The sequence below is a fragment of the Taudactylus pleione genome, unplaced genomic scaffold (genome assembly GCF_031769625.1).
Source record: "Taudactylus pleione unplaced genomic scaffold, aTauple2 ptg000547l, whole genome shotgun sequence".
NCBI classification, from domain to species: domain Eukaryota; kingdom Metazoa; phylum Chordata; class Amphibia; order Anura; family Myobatrachidae; genus Taudactylus; species Taudactylus pleione.
The window spans coordinates 2895541-2919618 of record NW_028284949.1 but is presented as its reverse complement, the minus strand read 5'-3'; the positions used below and the strand labels follow the sequence as shown (position 1 = coordinate 2919618).

The 24078-nt window shown below is 45.8% G+C and overlaps 1 protein-coding gene across 4 annotated transcripts; it reads left to right on the top strand.

The window, feature by feature from the left end:
- The first annotated feature begins 4738 nt into the window (after nucleotides 1–4738).
- Nucleotides 4739–15163, top strand: LOC148500774 (uncharacterized). 4 transcript variants are annotated; one of them, XM_088451393.1, is made up of 8 exons: nucleotides 4739–4988; nucleotides 5759–5904; nucleotides 8767–8917; nucleotides 10372–10548; nucleotides 11111–11189; nucleotides 11278–11363; nucleotides 12452–12563; nucleotides 13383–15163. In XM_088451393.1, exons 3-8 carry the CDS (start codon nucleotides 8840–8842, stop codon nucleotides 14375–14377), a joined length of 1527 nt encoding a protein of 508 aa, XP_088307519.1. In that variant the 5' UTR covers nucleotides 4739–4988; nucleotides 5759–5904; nucleotides 8767–8839; the 3' UTR covers nucleotides 14378–15163. The 4 variants fall into 4 exon arrangements, with proteins under 4 accessions (XP_088307519.1, XP_088307521.1, XP_088307518.1 ...); XM_088451395.1 differs by lacking the exon at nucleotides 5759–5904 and having other exon boundaries at nucleotides 4739–4897; XM_088451392.1 differs by lacking the exon at nucleotides 5759–5904.
- The last annotated feature ends 8915 nt before the right edge of the window (nucleotides 15164–24078 follow it).

Genomic DNA, 24078 nt, shown 5'->3' with positions numbered 1-24078 from the left:
AGAATCCAGCACTGGGCCTGATTCAGACATGAACAGAATGGTGATTATGTGCGCAAATCAAGCGATTGCTTGCCATCGCGCATGCATATAAGCCGCACTGCACGTGCGCTGCGATCACGGAGGCACAAAGGAATACATCGCAGAGTGATTGACAGATTTTCAGAGTTTCGGGGCGGTCAGAAAAACGCAGGCGTGCCTGTCCGTGCATAAATTAGCCACCGCCAGTGCATACACAGCATGAAAGGAGACCTGCCGCAAGGGCAAGATGGCCGCTCGATTTGCACTGTCACCAGTATTTATGCAGGTAAGTGTCGTCGCACGCTGGTAAGAGGGCAGCAGTGGACTTCATGATGCTCGGGTGATCTTTTCGCAGCTGCATTGTGTACAAAAACGCAGTTGCGATCAGGCCCTGTATCACTTTTGCCCCATAGTTCGGAGGCAGAGAGGCCTATGGATCATTCACATACAGTTAGTAGGGAATGCCGCAGTGGGACAGGTCAGGAAATATTCTATACGTCTGTACAGTGCCTTTCTCTCCAGTTATTGTCTCCCTCAGTTTGATAATTCATGTGAAGAGGAAACCAGACTATGAAGTGATAGACGTGCACTTTAATGGTCATTGCACCTCTATTACTAATGTCTTCCATGTAACAAACTATAGAAGAAATATATCAATGATAAGGTCTTGTTTCAACTAGGCACAAAATAATGATCACCTCTCCCCTGATTGAGAAGGGGCTAACAGGAAATGGGGGTGACACTAGGCTGTGACGGGGGTCACCCTACGTTGACACTAGGTTGCTTAATACTAAAACTGGCCTAAAAGCTCTGCGTGAGAGACAAAGGGTCAGATGTGTCAGCCTTCTAAAGAGCGGACAAGTGGAGACCAATCAGCTTCTGCCTATTTTATAGAATGTACTTGATAAATGCTACCTCAAAGCTGATTGGTTGATATGGGCATCTTCTGTACTTGTTCAGTTTTGATACAGTTCCCTCAAAGAAAATATTGAAAAGCTACCTATGTACCAGGTGGAGTTTAGTGCCCACCAAGATACATGCCTTTGGCCTATCCACCTCCGGACAATGTTGGCACTTTCCTCAAAAAAAAAGTAGTTGGGTCTGGTATAGCTACAAGATGGAACATATAGCGTTCTATATATATATTTTTTTATTTTTTTTTTGTGGTGAGAGGGGTTGTGTGTCACCTGAATTGCCCACATTCCTGTGGGATCAAGCACCCACCAAGGGAGGCTAGATTGAAGCCTGTGCAATTATCAGCAGCAAGGTAGATTTGGAACTCTGGGTGTTCACAGTTTCACAGGCCCAGCTGCAGCTCATCACTGAGAAACAGGGTTTAAAATTCTCATACGCCCAGTGCTCTGGGCACTGACGCCAGCCGGCGGCCAGTCTAGTAGGCCAGGTGGTCACCCACAGCAATGCGAGCGGCCAGGAGGCCGCACCAAAATTAAAAACCGCCCTCATTCAGAGCGTCCGTCTCTGAATCAGGCCCTGTATCCACAGAATCCAATGTGATGTGAAAGGTTTCACAGCAATGAATGAACTGGACTGCAGCTTAGTGCAGGTGAAGCTGAAAAGAGGAATCCCAACGTGCTAAGTGAGCTGATGGAAGGGTGGTGGCCAATTCACAAAGGTCCCAGGATATTGGATCCATACTTGCCTACCCTCCTGAATTGGCTGGGAGCCTCCCGAAAATCGGGTGCCGCTCTTGGCCCCCGGAAAGGCAGGCAAGCCTCTTGGCGGCTGCAGACCCCTCTCCCCCCCCGCCGCCGCGTGGTTATAAGAGAAACCCCCGCAGTGGGGGAGGCAGATGACACGATTCACGCTGAATAGGGTAATTTTGGCCAAAATGACAAGGCGATCAAGTGGCTCCGCCCTTGCTCTACCCACAAATGCCGGGTAAGCTGTCCGGACGTGTCCCCCTATGCCGGCTAAGCCCCCCTGCTCTGCCGATCTGGCTGCTCAGTCCCGGAAGAAGCAGCCAGAATGTCGGCAACCCTGATTGGATCCCATTAGAATGTAGCAGGAAAATGAGTCCAAAAGATAGCACCCTCAGGTGTTCCGTCTAACGCGTTTCTCTGTCAAATGACAGCTTCCTCAGAGGCAATGGAGGTCTCCCATACAAGTACACATATATAGGGGTCTATTTACTAAGCCTTGGATGGAGATAAAGTGAAATGAGATAAGGTACCAACCAATCAGCTCCTAACTGCCATGTCAGGCTGTGTTTGAAAAATGACAGTTGGGAGCTGATTGGCTGGTACTTTACCTCCGTTCACTTCATCATCTCCGTCCAAGGCTTAGTAAAAAGACCCCGTATGTCCCCCTTTTAATTATCTCAACAGTTTTTTTCTGTAAAAAGGTGGGGGATGGAACAGGTTGAAAACGTAATAAATGTAACAATCACAGCTCTTATATGTCAATCATAATACTAATGCACGGTAAAATAAAAACATTTCATAATATTCTTTTATTAGTGAACTTATTCATTTTATCATGAAGCTCGTATTTGTATTACAGGTTCCAATCATGTGACTAAGGGCCTGATTTAGACAGAGAGGTAGCCCAAGTAACTGTGCACCTGGACAAACCATGTTGCAATGCAAGGGGTGCAAATACATACATTATTTTGCATGCAGGGTTACTACTGTCTTTTGCATGTAGCCCACAAATATATTCTGACTCGCAGGGGCGTAACTATACCTAGGGGGGCCCCATAGCAAAGTTTTAATGGGCCCCCCTAAGTCCTCATCCGCCCCACTCCGCACTCCCCTCTGATTGACTTACCTGCTCCGTGGTTGCGCTGCGCAGGGCAGCCACACCTCCTCTCCCACTCGGCTCCATCCCTTCTCACTGACTGATGCTGGGAGGACACGGAGGGAGGGGGGGTGCGATCCCGGAGCAGGTAAGTCGAGGGGAGTGCGGTGGGAGGTGGACCAAAGCCTGGCAGGCACTGTAGGTGCAGGGGTAGGGCTGGGACCCAAATTAGCCGCACCCCCTACACCTACGGTAGTTACACCACTGTTGACTCGCCTTTTTAGACACCATTTTGTTTTTGTAAAGTGCCCAGTATAGCTGACATTTTTAACTGTGATTATAATTGTATGCTGCATAGACCTTGTATTGGTTATCAGCTATATATATATTTCTAAGCTTACCTTCTGAAGAAACCGTCATTTTATCCAGACGGAGAAACGCGTAAAGGATTGATACCACTGCTGCTATACCTTCCACTGGACATACAATACTGAGATCTTTTCTACCTTGAACTCTTTCTACACCCTCCAAGTGAGTAGGAGCTGTGCTGCATAAGTGTGTCTAAACTTATCGCTGCCCGAGATAACCAACCGCGGCCTGAGTAAGGCAGTCAACGAGCGTGACTCTACACCTGTCATCAGGCAATTTGTTTGGAGCACAAGTCGCAGCTTGAACAAGGTAAAGACCGGACCAGCAATACCTCAGTTATTTATTGGGAGAAAGCTGGGGATATATACCGGGACATCAATAAGGAATCGGTATGATTTACCGCCGGACCCATGCCTGGCGGTTGAAATCCCGACAGCGGCATCCCGGCAGAGGAGGAAATCCCGATCGTCAAAGGTAAGTATATACTAACCTATTTCTACCCCCTAACCCTCCCTTAGGGGTGCCTAACCCTAATCCCCCCTCTAAGGGCCTAAACCTAACCCCCCCTTCCCCGCCACCTAAACCTAAGTCCCCCGGGGCGGTGCCTAACCCTAAGTCCCCCCTGCGAGTGCCTAAACCTAACCTCCGGGGGGGGGTCTATCCCTAAGTCCCCCCCGGGAATCCTAAACCTAAAGGCTATCCATGCACGGCGTCCCTTCGATCGGGATGCCGGGCGTCGGGCTCCCGGCGTATGTTTAATGACAGGCGTCGGCATATCGACGCCTGTCTTTAGACCCTGTCCGGGATATGACAGTCGGGAAGCCGACTGTCGGGATTAGGTCCGCCGGCTTCCCGACTGCATACCCATCAATAATCCTATACTGCTGCTGACTAACTGACCTAACGGGACTGTAATCCTCTCTAATCACAAGCTCCTACGTGTTCCACCTGGACGTGAGTGAATACATATTGATCTTTACATAGGATTGACATTGTCTGCAAATTTTGACATTGTTGCTATTATGAAGTGACTCCAATTTTTTACATCTTTACAGTGGATTAAAGGTATACGTGCTTTGTAATGCTCTCGAGTATTTTATGAATTAGTCAAGTGCTAGTTTGTTTTTTATGGTCATCATTTTATAATAAAACCTTTTGAATATATGTGTGCTCATGCAATAATTCGTAAGTGCCCCCTATGATATGTCATTTAGACATATCTAATTCTTATATATTTCTAAGCGCCTCTAAGGTCATTTGGGTTGTTTTTAGTTGGTATAAGTGATATTTATGCCAATAGCTTACTTAAGGGGATTTTCTTAACTTCAGCATTACTGCTAAATGGTCATGCTATATATGTTTACATTACTCCTTGTTGCCACACTAAGCAAAACTGCCCTCATCTAACATGGCTGCTGATCGCTCACTCCTGCCCACCACCAATATGGCTGTTAACACTTGGCTGTCTCTGGACAAGACAAAGCGCCAAACTCCGCCCTCAGTGCTGATTGGTCACTGCTCTCGTCCAGTGTGCCAATGGGATGACCATATATGGAGTCACTGACGTCACCATACCTCCACAAGTCACCTCAACACAAACACTAGAGAGGATAGATGCATTTTTCTTTTATAATGCATCTGTCCTTACTGCAGGGGAGTCGACGGCCATCTTATTGAGGTCTAGATCAGAGGCCAGGGGAGGACAAGAAGGTGGAACACAGACTCCTTTTCTCCAGCCCTCATCTTTCCCCCGGTAATTAAAGACGGGGATCCCTCAGTGTATATACCAGGAGCCCTGCAGGATCTGTCACCTGTCAGAGGGCCTGTGCTCTTTCCTGGGAGAGGTAATGTAACTCTCATGATAGTAATAATCAATGTTTCCCAGGAGAGGAAAATATACAGTGCAAGCAAATCAGTTACAACTTACAATTACATATTATAATGCATGTTGCATGCTTTGCAGATTTTACTATACATTGATGCACGCCCATAATAATATATGCTTTAGTGAGCCAGCATTGTGCAGTGGTATAGATAGACTGCTAACAGACTGTGGGCTCTAGTTACTAAGCAGTGTTAGGAGACAGAGTGAAAAGTGATAAGGTACCAGCCAATCAGCTCCTAACTGGCATCTAATAGGCTGTGTTTTAAAAATGACAGGAGCTGATTGGCTGGCACCTTATCACTTTTCACTCTGTCTACTAACACTGCTTAGTAAATAGACCCTTGTATCTAGCCACTTTAGAGAACTGTGCATGCTACCATATCTTTAGAGAGAGAGACGATTGCACAGGTTAGCTGGGTACACACTATAGGATGTGCCGGTGCGATGCAATATAACGATACATCGCATATGGCGTACATACTGCTTGATACGTTGTACGAAGGCACAATGTGTCGTTACATGCTGCATGAAACGGCACCGGGTGATTCATTGCAAAGTCCCATCTGTCGCGCAGAACAGCAGATGGGACGATGCGATGAACGACCGACGTTAACGATGGATCGGACATACACACTATACAATATGTGCGATATATCGTTCCAATCTGCTTCAGGACGATATATCGTATAATGTGTAATCGGGGTGACCCCTTGCCGTCTCCTCCCACAGTTTGGTCAGGAACCGCTGGAGCGGTGTGACCTAGCTCCACATCTCTGCTGGCAATTTCTCCTCTGGGAGCCCTTGGTAGGGTAAGGAGTTGAGGAGTCCGATTTGCAGCATCAAGCTTTGGAATCAGAGAGCCTACCGTGTGATCGGTAAAGAATCATACCTATATCTACATCTCTGCTGAGGGGTTGTTTCCATTTTCAACTTCTATGGTGACTGTACTTATATATTTTTTTCAGATTGTCCTTGCTATATACCATTCAGTGTGACATTGGGACATAGGCCCTGATTCAGAGCCGCTCGTAAGCGGCCGCTCGTTCGTTCTGACCGATGTTCGCACATCTGCGCATGCGTACGGATTTTTATACGCATGCGCGAACCAGTCAGTGTGGCCGAAAATCGTTTGTTCGCTATATAGCGAATGCCTGCTATTTTGAGTGACAGAATGAGGCGTATGTGGGTGGTAACAGGGGAAGGTGCATGAAAACGGGGAGTGGAATTAGAACGCAGGCGTGCTTAAAGGTCAAAACGGGCGTTTTAAGGGTGTGCATAATTAATCCACCAGCGTCATTGACCACGTCACTTGTTTTTTTTTAACTCAGAACTGCTTGCAAAATAGCGGTTGACAAAACCAACCACAAGAATAGCGAGCAGTTCATACGCTATTCGATGTACTCGATTAATCTATTAAATAGCGGACATGACGTATGATGCGAGCGGCCAGGGGGCGTCTTTTTCAAAATTACAACCGCAAGTTTTGCTCGCTCGTTCAGACTTAGAGGCGTGAACAGACCGCAAAGTGCGAACGGTTCATTTGAATAGCCACCCCTTGTTTTTGAACGAACGACCGCAAATAGCGAGCGGCTCTGAATGAGGGCCATAATTTGGATGCAACTTTAACTCCAGGAATCAGATCACTTTTTGCATTTGACAATAGAAGACTGCCACTGATCAGTCACATCCATTCATACTATCCTTTGTTTATATTCAGTGTGACATGGGATCTAATTTGGATCCAATTCTCTATCTCAGTCACCACATTACTTTTGTATTCTGATCACACCCGTTTGCAACTATTTTGTTACAAGCTTGCAATGCATATTAACGCTCATTTATGTCATGTATGTGGTTTTATTTGTTTCTATTGAACTGTAGTTCCTATCATATGTATATTAAATTTATATGTATATTCAAATAGAATTGTGTTTTATGTATTGACACCAGTGCAGACACCTTTTTTCTTTTTTCTACACTGCACGATATGCCCGATTTGTCGTTCCGATTTGGCTAAATCGGCCAAATCGGGCCGATATTGTACAGGTGTGTATGCCTTAGGATGTTTATCTAACCATTATAGAAGATAGACAGTTTGTATCTCTTAAGCTGGGATAAGGGTGGTACAGAAACGCAACCATTTCCGTTTAAAGTTTATCCCTGGAAATGTTTTATCCCTTGAAAGTTCATAATTTGTAATTTTAATAGAAAGTTTATAATTCCTCTAAACCGTGAATGTAATTCGCTCACTATAAATACTTATTCTTGGCTGCTTTAAATAAATGTTTATAGATGCTGAGCACTTAAAATACCGTAAATTGACATTATAGCCAGATACTGCATACAGCAAGTGCCCCAGGGAATTGTAGCAACTAAGCAGACTTGAAAACATGTATTTCGTGTGTGTCCGGACTTAAACTGGGTACACACCTGATTGACGGTGCGACCCACTGGTGCGACTAGCGTTTTAACTATACGGTGCGATGTGTCGTTACATGCTGCGTGTAACTGCACCGCGTCGTTCATTGCATCATCCCATCTGAAATGCAGGATCTCTGCATTGGAGTTAGACAGGAGCCATAATGTACTGTTTCAGCCTAGCTCTTATGTGCTACGGAACTTGCCGAGTTCGCCGGAGTAAGGGTCTTTCGTTCGCCAACTCCAGCGGGTAACAACTTAATAAACATTAGCCCTGTTGCTTCGATAATGGCGAAGCCGGAGCTGTTTTATCGACCGAATATGTGCTGTAAAAAGCTGAAATTGCAGACATTTAAGCTCCTGTGACATCACCGATTCCAGCCCTGGGGATGAATTCACTTGGCCTGCTTCAGAGATTTACGTAAATCCGATATTTGGTTAAAATCTCCAATGTTTAATGATCCGCTGGAGCCGCACTGTCCATGCGCAGATCAGGTCCTGCGACATTGGTCGCAGTACCCCAAAAGCTGCGGCATGATTGGCAGGCTGCTAGTGTTTGGGGGGCAGTGACGGGGAGCTTGTCGGTCACGGTTTCTGGGCGTACCATAGCCAGTGGCTGCGTCCTTGGATGCAGTTTCACGGTAGCGTGATTTTGCCGGACTACTCGGATGTCTGATGTTCACGTAGTTGATCCAGTGCTGCGTCTTCGGATGCTGTACTGTACATCTCTGAATCAAGCCCAAAGTACATTATTCATGATACTTGTCGCCACTTTGTGTATGTTACTTTAGAGAAGCCCCTTTCCCTGCTGTCATGATAGGAAGATTTAAGTTTTATCATATATATATAGTATTCAGCTCCGTAATACACATACTGTATTGTGTATATGAATGTGAGATACTGGCTTTACTTATTCTCTAAAGGGATGTACACACTTAGCCATATTTTTAACGATTTGCCCGAATCTAACGGATCGGAGCGACAAATCGAGCAATGTATACCCACTATGTCGGGCGGTGCTCACTCGCATGGGGTCGTCAGCTGCATCGTCATGCCGACTCTACATGCAGCTCATCCTGAAGGTACGGATGATGACCCCATGTAGCGAGATGCGTCAGGGGCCGACATATAAGGCTGTCAGGCAAAGAATCATCTAATGATTGTAAAATGAGATATATGTACAAAATAGGGTTCAAACATGGGGAATTATTTGCTGGGAGTACACAGCACACATGTAACATTCGATATTTACATCTGTTATTGGTTCATTTATGTATACTATACACCCTTCCTATTTCATTCATTTTTCTACATTACAGTATCACCTCTGCTGACATCAACTCATGATCCGTCTCCTCCACAAGATCCTCGGTACAAACAGATACACAGAGGATGGACACGGACAGGGACGAGATGACTGAAAAGATATTAAATCTCACGCTGGAGATCATCTTCCTGCTGACTGGGGAGGTGAGGGAGTCTGGGAGTGTCACAGTGACATCACTATTATCTCTATTACTAACACAGGGACATGACTGGGGAGGTGAGGGAGTCTGGGAATGTCAGTGACATCACTCTTATCTCTATTACTAACACAGGGACATGACTGGTGAGGTGAGGGAGTCTGGGAGTGTCACAGTGACATCACTATTATCTCTATTACTAACACAGGGACCTGACTGGGGAGGTGAGGGAGTCTGGGAGTGTCACAGTGACATCACTATTATATCTATTACTAACCCATGGACCTGACTGGGGAGGTGAGAGAGTCTGGGAGTGTCACAGTGACATCACTATTATCTCTATTACTAACACAGGGACCTGATTGGGGAGGTGAGGGAGTCTGGGAGTGTCACAGTGACATCACTATTACTAACACAGGGACCTGACTGGGGAGGTGAGGGAGTCTGGGAGTGTCACAGTGACATCACTATTATCTCTATTACTAACACAGGGACATGACTGGGGAGGTGAGGGAGTCTGGGAATGTCAGTGACATCACTCTTATCTCTATTACTAACACAGGGACATGACTGGTGAGGTGAGGGAGTCTGGGAGTGTCACAGTGACATCACTATTATCTCTATTACTAACACAGGGACCTGACTGGGGAGGTGAGGGAGTCTGGGAGTGTCACAGTGACATCACTATTATATCTATTACTAACCCATGGACCTGACTGGGGAGGTGAGGGAGTCTGGGAGTGTCACAGTGACATCACTATTATCTCTATTACTAACACAGGGACCTGACTGGGGATGTGAGGGAGTCTGGGAGTGTCACAGTGACATCACTATTATCTCTATTACTAACACAGGGACCTGATTGGGGAGGTGAGGGAGTCTGGGAGTGTCACAGTGACATCACTATTACTAACACAGGGACCTGACTGGGGAGGTGAGGGAGTCTGGGAGTGTCACAGTGACATCACTATTATCTCTATTACTAACACAGGGACCTGACTGGGGAGGTGAGGGAGTCTGGGAGTGTCACAGTGACATCACTATTATCTCTATTACTAACACAGGGACCTGATTGGGGAGGTGAGGGAGTCTGGGAGTGTCACAGTGACATCACTATTACTAACACAGGGACCTGACTGGGGAGGTGAGGGAGTCTGGGAGTGTCACAGTGACATCACTATTATCTCTATTACTAACACAGGGACCTGACTGGGGAGGTGAGGGAGTCTGGGAGTGTCACAGTGACATCACTATTATCTCTATTACTAACACAGGGACCTGACTGGGGAGGTGAGGGGGTCTGGGAAATTCAAAGACATCACTCATCTCTATTAATAAAACATAGACCTGTCGGCAGAACGGAGGTGAAATCTGTTTACTGCAACATTATATATATATATATATATATATATATATATATATATATATATATATATATATATTACTGTCTCTAATGTGTAGGATTATAATGTTGTGAAGAAGTCTGAGCGCATAAAATCCAGAAGTTGTTCCTGTGTATCAGGAGGATTGAGTGGGAACCAGAGCCCCATTACGGTGCCTCCACCTCGCTCACTGAGACATAATGACCAGAAGATCCTGGAACTCACCAACAAGATGATTCAGCTGCTAACTGGAGAGGTGACTGCTGGGAATGGGACATTATACAGTAACACCAGGGGATGTGTCTGGGTGATGACTGGAGAGGTGACTGCTGGGAATGGGACATTATACAGTAACACCAGGGGATGTGTCTGGGTGATGACTGCTGGGAATGGGACATTATACAGTAACACCAGGGGATGTGTCTGGGTGATGACTGGAGAGGTGACTGCTGGGAATGGGACATTATACAGTAACACCAGGGGATGTGTCTGGGTGATGACTGGAGAGGTGACTGCTGGGAATGGGACATTATACAGTAACACCAGGGGATGTGTCTGGGTGATGACTGCTGGGAATGGGACATTATACAGTAACACCAGGGGATGTGTCTGGGTGATGACTGGAGAGGTGACTGCTGGGAATGGGACATTATACAGTAACACCAGGGGATGTGTCTGGGTGATGACTGGAGAGGTGACTGCTGGGAATGGGACATTATACAGTAACACCAGGGGATGTGTCTGGGTGATGACTGTATCATTGTGTGTGTCAGGTTCCTATAAGGTGTGCGTATGTCACTGTCTATCTCTCTGTGCAGGAGTGGGATTATGTAGATGGATACAGGGGTCTGTACAAGGACGTGATGATGGAGAATCACCGGCCCCTCACATCACTGGGTAAGAGGAGACTGTCATTAGATACACATCACCTGATAATCACATATATACAATGTAACCAGTCACTGTCACTGTGTGTTTCTTACAGATGGGGCCAGTAACAGGAATACCTCAGAGAGATGTCCCCGTCCTCTTTATTCCCAGGATGATACAGAGTTAAATACTGAGTACCAGGTAGGTGCTATTGAGGGCCTCCCCATATTGAAATAGCAAAGTAAATTCAAATTGATATGTTTCTTCATACTTTCTTTTTTTTCTTAAGTCCTCCATACCTGCCTTTACTAGGGGTTAGTAACCTAATCAACCTAACAATTCTTGGTTCTATAACCAAGCAAAGATAAGTAGAACATAAAAACAGCATAAAGCCTCAATAAGAAGAAAAGGGAAAGTAATAGAGGTGAGGAAAGACCTGAGCATGACCAGGATAATTCACATATAGGCAATTGCTATAAAATAGTGATAATATGCAGGTGAATGCCAAAAAAATGTGCTGCCTCAATGTGGTCCGGTACCAGCAGTGTGGATTGGATCAATAGATAGATGTTGGGAGGGTGTTGTGAGGATCTAATAGTCACGGCAAGTCATGGTACATATCAATACTAATGAGAAAGTTAAAGGTAGATGGGCTATCCTCAAAAATGATTTCAAGTTCTATGGCTGTGAATCTAAAGCTAGGACCTCCTAGATGGTATTTTCCACAATAATCCCTGTGTCTCACCTGAAAGACAGCAGGAGCTTAGATAAGATGATTTAAAAGGAAGGAAATCATATAGTAGTGCCCCCATAGTTATGCCCCTGTAGTAGTGCCCCTGTAGTAGTGCCCCCATAGTTATGCCCCCATAGTTATGCCCCTGTAGTAGTGCCCACATAGTTATGCCCCTGTAGTAGTGCCCCCATAGTTATGCCCCTGTAGTAGTGCCCCCATAGTTATGCCCCTGTAGTAGTGCCCCCATATAATGCCCCCATAGTTATGCCCCTGTAGTAGTGCCCCCATAGTTATGCCCCTGTAGTGCCGCTTGTACAAAAAAAAAAACACTTACCTTATCCCCGCTCCTGCATCCGCCGCCGTTGTGTAGGAGTTCTTTTTAATACTAGCACTGAGCTTTATGAGACTCAAATATGACCCCATTATCACCTGTCTATTTCTCCAGGCTGGGTCACGAGTTACTTGGATTGATGTTTCTGGAGCAAGAAACGTGGGGTGAACCTGTTTAGATCTTGGACATTGTTAAACATTTGTTTATGTTCTGTGTGTTACTTAGGGTGGAGACCTCATTGTAGTTAAAGTAGAAAATATAGAGGAAGAAGAAGATGAGATGTTTGATCAGCAGTGTAAGGAGGAGGAGGAGGAAATCCCTACATTTATCAGCACAGGTGAGTAATAAGCGCTAAGAACAGAATGAGTCACATATTCTCCTTGTTCAGTCACTACAGAATGGATATTCAACACGTGGCCCTCCAGCTGCTGAGGAACTATACATCCCAGCATGCGCTGGCACATTTTTGCTATTAGGGCATGCTAGATTTGTGGCAGGGCTCCTCTGCAATCGCTTATCCTACACACTCCTCTGTCACTACAGACTAATGAGGAAAATGTATCTGCCCAGTGGGATAGTCAGGAGCCATCAGCCCCTATTATACTCCAGTCCTATTCCCAACATCATGTCACTATAGTGATCCAGACACTAATCTATAAACATTACCCATGATCCTTCATCTGTTCTACCACATAGGAAATTAGCCACGATCCCTCCTCTGCTCTACCACATGTGACGTGACCCATTAATCCAGCTGCAAGAATATTAACAGTCACATATAGTTTTTATTGATTATGTTATGCTATATATATATCTCTGTACCGCGCTGTGTCCTAATACTGCAGCTGGCTACATAATTATAGTCAAAATCAAGTAGCTATTAAAATGTAATGGTTTTGAATGACAAAGTACAAATATTTTAATCCAGAGGTTCCTCGCGGTCCTCAAGGTACCCCAACAGTTCAGGTTTTAGAGATATCCGTGGTTGAGCAAAGGTGGTTAAATCAAATTTGACATGTGGTAAATCATGGATATTTTTAAAACCTGGACTGTTAGGGTGCCTTGAGGACTGAGTTTAGGAACCTCTGTCTTAATCTATTTATTATGTGGAGGTCCAATTGATTATTACCGCATACGTTTCTTGTTTCCCCTACAGATGGACACAGCAGCAGGAATGCCTCAGAGGAACCTCTCCCTTTATCGCCAGACTGTAAAACAGAAGACGATGACCTCTCACAGGATTCTCCAGGAGAATACCCCATTACCCCAGATGTACATCACAATGCAGATATATCTTATGACGCCGCTAATCAGGAGTGTTTCTCGTATCCCTCAGATACTGTCACCCACAGTACACCCCGCAGAGGAGACAAAATATTTCCATGTTATGATTGTGGGAAATGTTTTACCCAGAATGCAAATCTCATTATACACCAGAGAACTCACACGGGTGAGAAGCCATTTTCCTGCTCCGAGTGCGGGAAATGTTTCACCAGGAAGTCGATTCTCGTCGGCCACGAGAAAACGCACAGAGGCGAGAAGCCGTTCCCGTGTTCCGAGTGCGGGAAATGTTTCACCAAGAAGTCCGACCTTGTTAGACATCAGCGAATCCACACCGGCGAGAAGCCGTTTTCCTGCCCTCAGTGCGGCAAGTGCTTCACGCAGAAATCGCATCTGGCAGAGCACCAGATCATCCACACCGGCGAGAAGCCTTATGCGTGCTCCGAGTGCGGGAAATGTTTTACGCAGAAATCTCATCTTCTGGACCATCAGAGAGTTCACACCGGGGAGAAGCCGTTTTCCTGTTCAGAGTGCGGGAAGAGCTTCACTTTGAAAGCGATCCTCGTCGAACACCAGAGAATCCACACCGGGGAGAAGCCGTTCCGGTGCTCCGAGTGTGGGAAATATTTTACACAGAGGTCAATTCTGGTCAAACATCAGAGAGTCCACACGGTTGAGAAGAGCAGTAAGAATGTAGAGGGCGGGAATTTCTTCCCTCACAATTTAAACTTTCAAGCGTACAATTCACAGCAGTGCCATTACCTGTCCCTCTTCCCCTTCTCATCTCTCTATGGAATTCCCGGCGATGATACCCCCGGGATCTTTGGCACGGGTGACGGTGTGACTCCGGAAGCAACTACACTAGAATGATGACTTAAAAACCGTGTTTGGGGGAAAAAATAATACCTGGGACCCTTTTTATGGGTTTTCTGGCCAATGTAACAAAGCCAAACTCTGTCCGTCTGTTCCAGTGCCGATACCGGCAGAGCGGGAGGGTTGGTATGCTTTTGCTTGTGGTCCTATCCAGTTACCAGCTGGGGGGTTGGCAGATAAACAAGGTGCAGAAAAGAACAGTAGAATCACTCACCTGAATTTACAGACCTGGTTGCAAAGACTTGTTCACAACGAGACCTATTACAAGAGTGTTTGAATAAGATGTTGACATACATTACGGGCCGATTGCAATGTAAATTATTATGGACTTCGGTTTCGTTGAATATTTTAGTTCGTTTTCAGTTTTTTTTTAAGGCGGAGCAAAAAAATGTTTTGCTGTTTTAAATTTAAGACATATTAAAATGAATTAAGACCTTAGAATATGCAAACATAGGGGTAAATATAATGGCCTGTGAGTTTCAGACAGGCCACAAGATGTCGGCAATATTTTCTAGGTTGGTTTTTACCTTTTTTTAAATTATTTAGTCTTTAAATCTAGTGGCTGAATCTCTGAAATCTCGGAGGCTATTGTATAAACCCCACAGTAAACATTATAGTAATCTTTTGTTACATTGTACAATGTTTAATAAGTATACAGTGTTCATTCTAACACCCTGTACCTGTCACAGCCCGTGCAGTTCCTCTTTCCTGCCTGGGGTGTTGCTCTCTGCTCTGGTGCTTCTAGCACACTCTGGTCTGTCGCTCAGCAGTTTCTTGCACAGGCTGAGTGTGCTAGAAGCACCAGAGCAGAGAGAGACACCCCAGACAGGAAAGTGGAACTGCGCGGGTTGTGACAGGTGTAGGGTGCTAGAATGAACTCTAAGGGCCCTATTCAATTAGTTTTGCATCGGCGAGAAAGTTACGCCTGCCCGACTTTTTACCGCCTTCGCCTGTTTTGGAGGCGAAAACTTTTCGTGCGCGCTCCCGATTTACTTCGTATTCAATTATTAAACAGGCGAAAACAGGACCCGGCCAATGTGAACCAGGGGAAAAGTGCAGGATGAATTGGGGGAATCACTCTGTACCCCCGAAAAAGATGGTCTGACTTCGGAAATCATTATGGTAGCTTAGTATTAGCCCTAATTGAACTAGTTAGGGTACTTAAGTGGTGGTAATTGCTTGCTATTAGCGTCTTGGTAAAAGTGGTGAAGAATGGCATAAAGCAGTGTTTTTTGGGGAAAATAAGTAGTCCCATCAAATTTGGGGTGCTTGAAAATGGGTGCTAGCATATTTTTATGTCTCTAAAGTTAAGTTTTAGTAAAAATTAAATTCCTCCGTCATACAAGCACCTGCAATCCCCAAAATACTTGGCCCCTTCTTAGAGCACCCCCAGAAGCTTGCTTAGCTAGTTTTTGAAGTTGCCCCCCCCCACTTTTTTTCATTTTCTCCCCAAATTTGAAAGCCATTTTTTTTGGGTGTTCCTGAAATTTTTGGGGGGTGAATTGTCCTTTGGGGGGGTGTACCAAGGGTTCTGAATGGTTTCCCAACATCTGCACCCCAAAATATAGATTTTACACTTTTTTTTCTCCCGCTATTCTGTGCATTGACTCTTCGCTTAGGCGACAACGGACTGGGATTGAATACGGAGATATATTTTCAGGCGAAACTCTCGCAAAAAAACGGGCGAAAACGTAATTGAATACAGCTCTAAGTATACTAAAGTATTGTGTGTTAGAACGTCTTCTAATGTGTCATTGATGCATCAGCAGATGTAGAACAATATTTCTGTAATACATTACTTATTTGTCATCCGTAAGTAAAGACACTATAGGAACGTTTAATGTATTCATCCGACTCCTCTTCGTGGTTCTGGAACATTAACTAACCTGCACTGTATCTTCTACTGATGGTCCCAGCTTTGGCCGCTCCATGTCACCGCAATTAGAACATGCAGGTTGGGCTATGGTCTTGGCTGATTAGTTTGTGAGCTGGGACTATCGGAAGGTACGGATGACACTCAGGGATCCATGGTTAGTTTATAAATGTGAATGAAGAGGTTAATAGACAGGAGAGGTTGACGTGGAGAGATCAGGGATTGAGGACAGGAGCTGGAGTGCTTATATAGAGCACAGATTCTCAAACTCGGTCCTCAGGACCCCAAACAGTGCATGTTTTCCATGTCTCCTCACAGAATGACAAGTGAAATAATGAGCTTCACCTGTGGATCTTATAAAATGTGTCAGTGAGTAATGAATACACCTGTGCACCTGCTGGGTGACCTGGAAAACGTGAACTGTGTGGGGTCCTGAGGACCGAGTTTGAGAACCACTGATATAGAGCATTACTGGAATAATAGACCTGAAGATATGGTACAAGTTGATCCAGGCTTCACAAGTCCCCCGCTAATTAAGCAGCGATAGGATCAAAGTGATCAATAACGCATGGACATTAATAATGTCATAAAGAATCAGATTGATAGATAAACGCATTAAGATCCTCAGTACGGTATTTTCTAAAAAAAAAAAAAAGAGGAATTACTTCTGAAATGAAACATTGCAGAGATCTTATACAATGGGTCCGAAGCACAGCCGGCAAATTGTTTCAAAGAAAATAAAATTTGCACAAATTTACTGGAAATTAACTTTTCACATCATGGTGAAATCACAGGTGTACGTGCAGTGATAAGACACAAGCTCTTATACTGATTCGCCTTCCAGCCAACTCATCAATGTGATTAGCCAGAATATATTTATGTACGCAATGCTGTGCAGGGGTCTTTATAAATAGATTCTATTTCTTGGACTCCATTGATGTAATGTTAATTGACGAGTGTTAATACAAACTAACAAAGCAAGAAAGTAGTGTTCATTCTATGCACCTGTCACAACCCGTGCAGTTCCTCTTTCCTGCCTGGGGTGTCACTCTTTGCTCTGGTGCTTCTAGCACACTCAGCTAATGCAACAACTGCTGAGATACAGACCAGAGTGTGCTAGAAGCACCAGAACACAGAGAGAGAGAGACGCCCCAGGCAGGAAAGAGGAACTGCACGGGTTGTGACAGGTGCAGGGTGCTAGAACTAAGAAACTTACTAAGAAAGTAAGTGGGAAAGGGATTATCATTTCCATAGTGCATATATGTATGTGTATATGTATATATATATATATATGTGTATATATATATGAGTGTGTGTGTATGTATATTTCACAATTTCTGTGAAAAGTTGTTTCTTTGACATCGTCATATAACCCTTTCCATTATGTGATTCCAATTTCAAACGTTGCAATCATTAAAATGTAAAAGCTGATTAATTTCTAATGTCTGAGAGACCATTGAGTAGTAAAAGGCTACAAAGGTCTGTATTGTATTCCTGTGTACTGGTTTTACATATACATTACTAATGTAAGCAACACCATGTTTATTACAGTTGAAACCGTGAGGTAAGAGGCATGGGTATTAAACATGCGGCTCTCCAGCTGTTGTGGAACTACACATCCCAGCATGCTCTGCCACACTTTTTGCATGCCCTAATAGCATAACTGGCAGTGCATGCTGGGACGTGTAGTTCCACAACAGCTGAAGGGTCCTTACCCCCAATGTAAGGAGAGAAGTGTAATGTAAGGGCTTCGGTAATTCTGCAGTTGTCGGTACAAGGTTGCCCCCCCTGCTGCTGATGTTGGGAACTACAGCTACCAGCACCTCAAGCACAGTAGTCGTTTTGATGTTTTCAGCATCAGGGGGACAGGTGGGTTAAAGCTCAGCAGTACAGGAGCATGTGGTTAAATGTGCTGGGGTTCATAGGCACAGGTGGATAAATACATTGGGATATACACTGCATCCGGAAAGTATTCACAGCGCTTCACTTTTTCCACATTTTGTTATGTTACAGTCTTAGTCCAAAATGGAATAAATTTAATTTTTATCCTCAAAATTCTACACACAATACTCCATAATGACAACATGTAAAAAGTTTTTTTGAGATTTTTGCAAATTTAATAAAAAAAAAAACCTAAGAAATCACATGTACATAAGTATTCACAGCCTTTGCCATGAAGCTCAAAATTGAGCTCAGGTGCATCCTATTTCCACTGATCATCCTTGAGATGTTCCTACAACTTAATTGGGGTCCACCTGTGGTAAAATCAGTTGCTTGGACATGGTTTTGAAAGGCATACACCTGTCTATATAAGGTCCCACACTTGACAGTGCATGTCAGAGCACAAACCAAGCATGAAGTCCAAGGAATTGTCTACAGACCTCCGAGACAGGATTGTCTCGAGGCACAAATCTGGGGAAGAGTACAGAAAAATATCTGCTGCTTTGAAGGTCCCAATGAGCACAGTGGCCTCCATCATCCGTAAATGGAAGAAGTTCGGAACCACCAGGACTCTTCCTAGAGTTGGCTGGCCATCTAAACTGAGCGATCGGGGGAGAAGGGTCCTAGTCAGGGAGATGACTAAGAACCCGATGGTTACTCTGTCAGAGCTACCGCATTCCTCTGTGGAGAGAGGAGAACCTTCCAGAAGGACAACCATCTCTACCATACAGGCCTGACTGGTGGATTGCTGCAGAGTGGCCAGACGGAAGCCACTCCTTAGTATAAAGCACATGGCAGTGCTCTAAAAATATACAGAGTCTACAGCTGTCTATTACTGGGAGTCATGGCGCCCAGAGCATGTGTATGCCGTGGCAATCCCTTATAGCTATTGAAGTGCACACGGGGAAGCAATGTCGGATTGGGGCATGAAGGGTCTACAGGTGAAATACAGTAGTTGGGGCCCAAGTAACTGCACCAATGGGAAGGTGTCTGAATGCTAAGCAGTTTATATACCCGGCGGTTCGGGTTGCCAGCGCTGGAATCCCGACACCAGTCAGAATCCCGGTGCCAGCATCACGACAGTAAGTATTGGGATTAGGGGGAGGCTTAGGCTGCAGGGGGGGGTAGGAGGTTAGGTTTAGGCTGCAGGGAGGGTAGGAGGTTAGGCTTAGGCTGCAGGGAGGGATGGTTAGAATAGGGGTAGGGTTGGGGTATTTACCTGCAGGTGTCGGTATCCTAACCCTGTTGGGTTGCTGGGGATTCTGACTGCCGGGATCCTGAGCGCTGGCATCCCACAACCAACCCGCCTGGATAACCCATGGAGGCAGGAGCGTATCATTAATGGGTCCAGGGGGGCCCCGCACTGCACACCCTGCACCCATTATATTACTTACCTCTCCTGAGTCCCACGTCGGAGCGGGGGTCCGGCACTGTAAAAACGACTGGAAAATGGCAGCCGCGGCCATTTTCCCGGTGCCCTTTGCATACTCTTAGGACTCTGGGCCTGATTTAGACCCGCTCGCGGGTCGATGGTGCCCTAGTGCGCATGCGCACGACAAAGGGAGCGCCGTCGTGCGCATGCGCGAGACCCGCATAGCGACGGCCAAGCCGTCGTTATGGGTCTCGCACCAAAGGGGATGTGCTGTCGAGGGTGAGTGACAGCACGCCCCCTTTGGTGGGCGTGCCGGGGGCGTTGCTGCCCAGACGGAGGCGTTCCCATGGGAACGCCTTCGTCTGGGTCCGGCCCCACTGACATCACTAGTGATGTCAGTGGGAGTGATTTTGGCTCTGATAGAGCCAAAAGCACTCCTGGGCTTGCGGCAGCAAGACCCTACCGCAGGGTCTCGTCGCAAGCCCGATGGTCACGATGGTCTTGTCCATCGCGATCATCTTTTTGGCCGCTCGCATATGCTGTGGGTGGTCACCCACAGCTATGCGAGCGGTCAGGAGGCTGCTCCAATTTTAGGTAGGATGGCCCTGATTCAGATCGAGTGTTCCGGTCAGAGTGTCCGGCTCTGAATCAGGCCCTCTGTGCGCACTCAAGTGCCGAGAGTCTATAACTCCGGCGCTGGCCCCCTCCTCTCTAGAAACAACACTGCATGGAGGACATATTAGCGGGCAGGGCAGGTACAGGGAAGCCTTCGCTAATGACAGCTGCAATATATTACTGTGGTGGTAAGATTCTTTGGCTGAAGAGGAGGAGGAAGATAATGAGTGAGGAGGGCAGAAGGGAGGTGTGAGAAGGGCAAGAGAAAAAGCTGTGAGGGGCACAGGTGTGGGTTACTAATAGAAGGTGGAGGAATAGATATGAGGTAAAAGGACAGATGCACAAAAGGGGAGAAATAAAGGATACGTACTGTACGATGAAGAGATATTAACACACAAAATTATAGAGACATATAGAGCCGCCTCCTTGCCCCCCCTCCTGTTCCGACTCCCATACTCGTTGGTACCGCTTCCTGTTCTGCCTCGGTAAAGAAGCAAAGCAGGAAGAGTTCTAGTGGCACGATCAATGCCGCTATAATACATCTCTCCCACAGTGCAATGGTGTAGCCACAGATGTATTACTACCTGACAGGTTTTCCCGTACGTGGATTGCGTGGGATTTCTGTGTGGCCATCGCACATCTAGGCTAGCATTCGGTTCTGTGATCGTAGCATGTGCGCCACATTTAGGCCAAATCGAAAAATAGTTTATTTAACGTATACTGAGCTCAAAGGCTGTATCTGGCTCTTCTTTATCATAATGTGCACCATGTTTGCAGCATGCAGACATTATATATAGTAACACTTATACAAGATCAGAATGTTAACTTTAACACTGCATGTTTCTGGTGACCCATTAGTTGGGTTTAGTTGAAATATAATTAGTACTATCTTTATTATAGCTGTTGCCCGCGGCTTCATTCACGATGAAATCGCTTCTGCCAACATTTTTTATTATGTTCTAGTTGTATAGCTTTGTAATAGGGGCCCTGTCGCAGGAGTGGCCCACATTACCAGCAGTGCTATACAGACTGGTGGCAGCAGCACCTTCACCCACCACTCACACCAGGGGCGTATTAAGAGACCCGTGTGCAGTCTCCGGCGGCTGGCAGCGCACTGAGCGCAGTGACGCATCAGCGGCCATTTTCCAGGCGTTTTGTGCAGGGCTGCGATACCTAACGCGGGACTTCGGAGAGGTAAGTATTAAAAAATATGCCCCTGACTTACACCAATGTCACTGTGTGTCCTGTGCACAGACTGCTATTTAGCCTATCCTATTCAAGTGAACGTGGGCACAAGGCACCTCTCCCCCCACCCGTTACCGGCCGTGCGCATGGTGCCACACCTATCTCTTGCATTGATTATGTCAATATATATATATTTTTTTATTGCTCAGCTTTAACGTGACGGATTGAGATGAAACAAAGAGCAGCTTATTTCTAGGAGTTTCCAGTACAAAATGGTGCAGTTTTCACGAACATCAGTTCAGTAGTTTTTGCGCCAACTTGGAACATATAGACAGACACAACGTTCTTATTATAGTCTCAATGTTCTGTGTGTGCCAATTTGTAAGCAATAAACATTTTTGTTCCTTCACCGTAATAGCTCACTTTCATCACAATGTTTAATACTCTAAATCAAATTTATTTTTTATTGAAATAAAATGATTTTATGTGATGGGAGCAGGGCGTCGACCACAGTTGAATGAAAGGTTAATCCTGCCAGGCATCCGCACTCACCAGTACTGTAGCCCTTTCATACGAAATGCCGTTTGTATCAGTAAAATAAAATATTGCGCTGAAGTGTTCTTAAATGTCACCCGGTGAGCTTTCTAGTCACCACTAGTTTCCCTAATGCACAGGTTCTTAAACTTGGTCCTCGAGACCCCAAACAGTGCATGTTTTCCAGGTCTCCTCACAGAATCAAAATCTGAATAATTAGCTCCACCTGTGGATCTTTTAAAATGTGTCAGTGAGTAATGACTACACCTGTGCACCTGGTGCGTGGGATCCTGAGGACTGAGTTTGAGAACCACTGCCCTAATGCAGTGGTTCTCAAACTCGGTCCTCAGGACCCCACACAGGTCACGTTTTCCAGGTCACCCAGCAGGTACACAGGTGTGCTTATTACTCACTGACACATTTTAAAAGATCCACAGGCGGTTATAATTATTTAACTTTTGATTCTTTGAAGAGACCTGGAAAAATGCACCGTGTGGGGTCCTGAGGAACGAGTTTGAGAACCTGTGCCCTAATGTATCCCTTAAAGTAGCTGTCATTTGTGGTCCGCAAGGCACCCAGCCAACTGGCCAAAGACTTTTGTGGCACTTTCCCCGCTAGTGTTCAGCCATGTTGCGCGTGATGTGTCACTCAGCTCTGGTGTTCTAGCCTAACTGGTTAAACAAGATGAGAAGCAAGAATTATATTTTATTACCTAACAAATAGGTGCCCTTTGTTCTCCATCGAGAAGGAGATGATTTCCCGGAGCCCTCACGGCAGGATGCCTGCTGGACATGTGGCTGCTATCCGATATGCAGCCCCCCAGTACAGCATAAGATAACTAGGTTACATTCATTTAAACACCTGCGCAGTTTCTAAAGTTACAGGTACACTGTCATCTTGCTTGGCCAGCACCGAGTCTCCTAATGAAAAACAATACAAAAAGGGGACCCATAATCAGAATTCACATTCTCAATGCGATATTAGTGCCTGCGTTGTGATTGGAGTGAAGTCACCGCATCAGCTTCGCTTCTATACTGGACGCCTGCGCATGCACGGTTTACTGACCACACATTTTGCGGCGGCCATTGCTGGGGAGGGTCCCCTCGGCAACCCTCATACGGTAAATGTTGCAAAGTGTCTTATGGTGGGTACACACTGGGCGATATTACTGAGCGACTGCACGATTATGACATTGTAATCGTGCAATCGCTCAGTAATCGTGCACTTATATGTCGGAAACGACCAGCGATGCACACTCCCGCTGGTCGTTATCGACATTGTCCATCGCCTGAACATGCAGCACAATCTGACGATGTCGTCGGGTTGCTGCATGTCAGGGAATGGGGGAGAGAGCCCGGCGCTGAACGATATCGTTAATGATATCGTTCAGCGGCTGTGCTCAATGTCATGAACGACATTGAGCACAGCCTGCCGGGGACACACTAGACGATATCGCTCAGGGAGCATATCGTGTAGTGTGTACGCACCATTAAGCTGGGTACACACTGGAGCGATATCGTTCCGATTTGGGCAAATATGCGCGCTCCCAAGGTCAATTGCGGTATCTTCCGGTTGGCTGTGCTGCTGGCCAACCAGACGATATCGTAGGCTGTGCCGTGCATGGTAATACAGGACGGAAGGAGGGATCATTCCGTCCTTCATTACATCTTTGTGATGTGAACCGTAGATAAGATATATATGCCCGTCGGCCGCCATAGCGTCCGGGTACACATTGCTGCAGTGGCGGTGTACCCAGCATTAGTAATAAAAACAACGCCACATATCCCCTGGGTATGTTGTCGTAAGGTCGACATTGACAGAATGTCGGTAGACAATTTTAGGGTTAGGGTTGTATAATTACATTGTCGACATGCCTCCTTGTCAGATGACTGTAGTAGTAATGCAGGGAGGCATTATATCAGGTACACAGCTCTGTATATATATCTATGAACCATATGTGTAGTGGGGACAACACACAGTGACTGTCACCGAGATAGATAATGACACAAATGTGTATCCTCAATATCCAAGTGACATACAAGACGGCTATACTGATAACATTACATCTATAAGAGTGACGTCACAGTCATGCGATTCGTGTGGGCGGAGTCGAACTGGGAACCACAAGATCCGAGAAACTACATTATCCAGCATGCTCTATTGCATCCCTGGCTGCAA

Bases quoted from the DNA above. Each gene is read 5' to 3' on its own strand.
- LOC148500774 (XM_088451395.1), top strand. From the start codon at position 8,840: ATGGACACGGACAGGGACGAGATGACTGAAAAGATATTAAATCTCACG. The intron at 11,190-11,277 runs GTAAGAGGAGAC...TGTTTCTTACAG, and splicing joins CCGGCCCCTCACATCACTGG to ATGGGGCCAGTAACAGGAAT. The intron at 11,364-12,451 runs GTAGGTGCTATT...TGTGTTACTTAG, and splicing joins AGTTAAATACTGAGTACCAG to GGTGGAGACCTCATTGTAGT.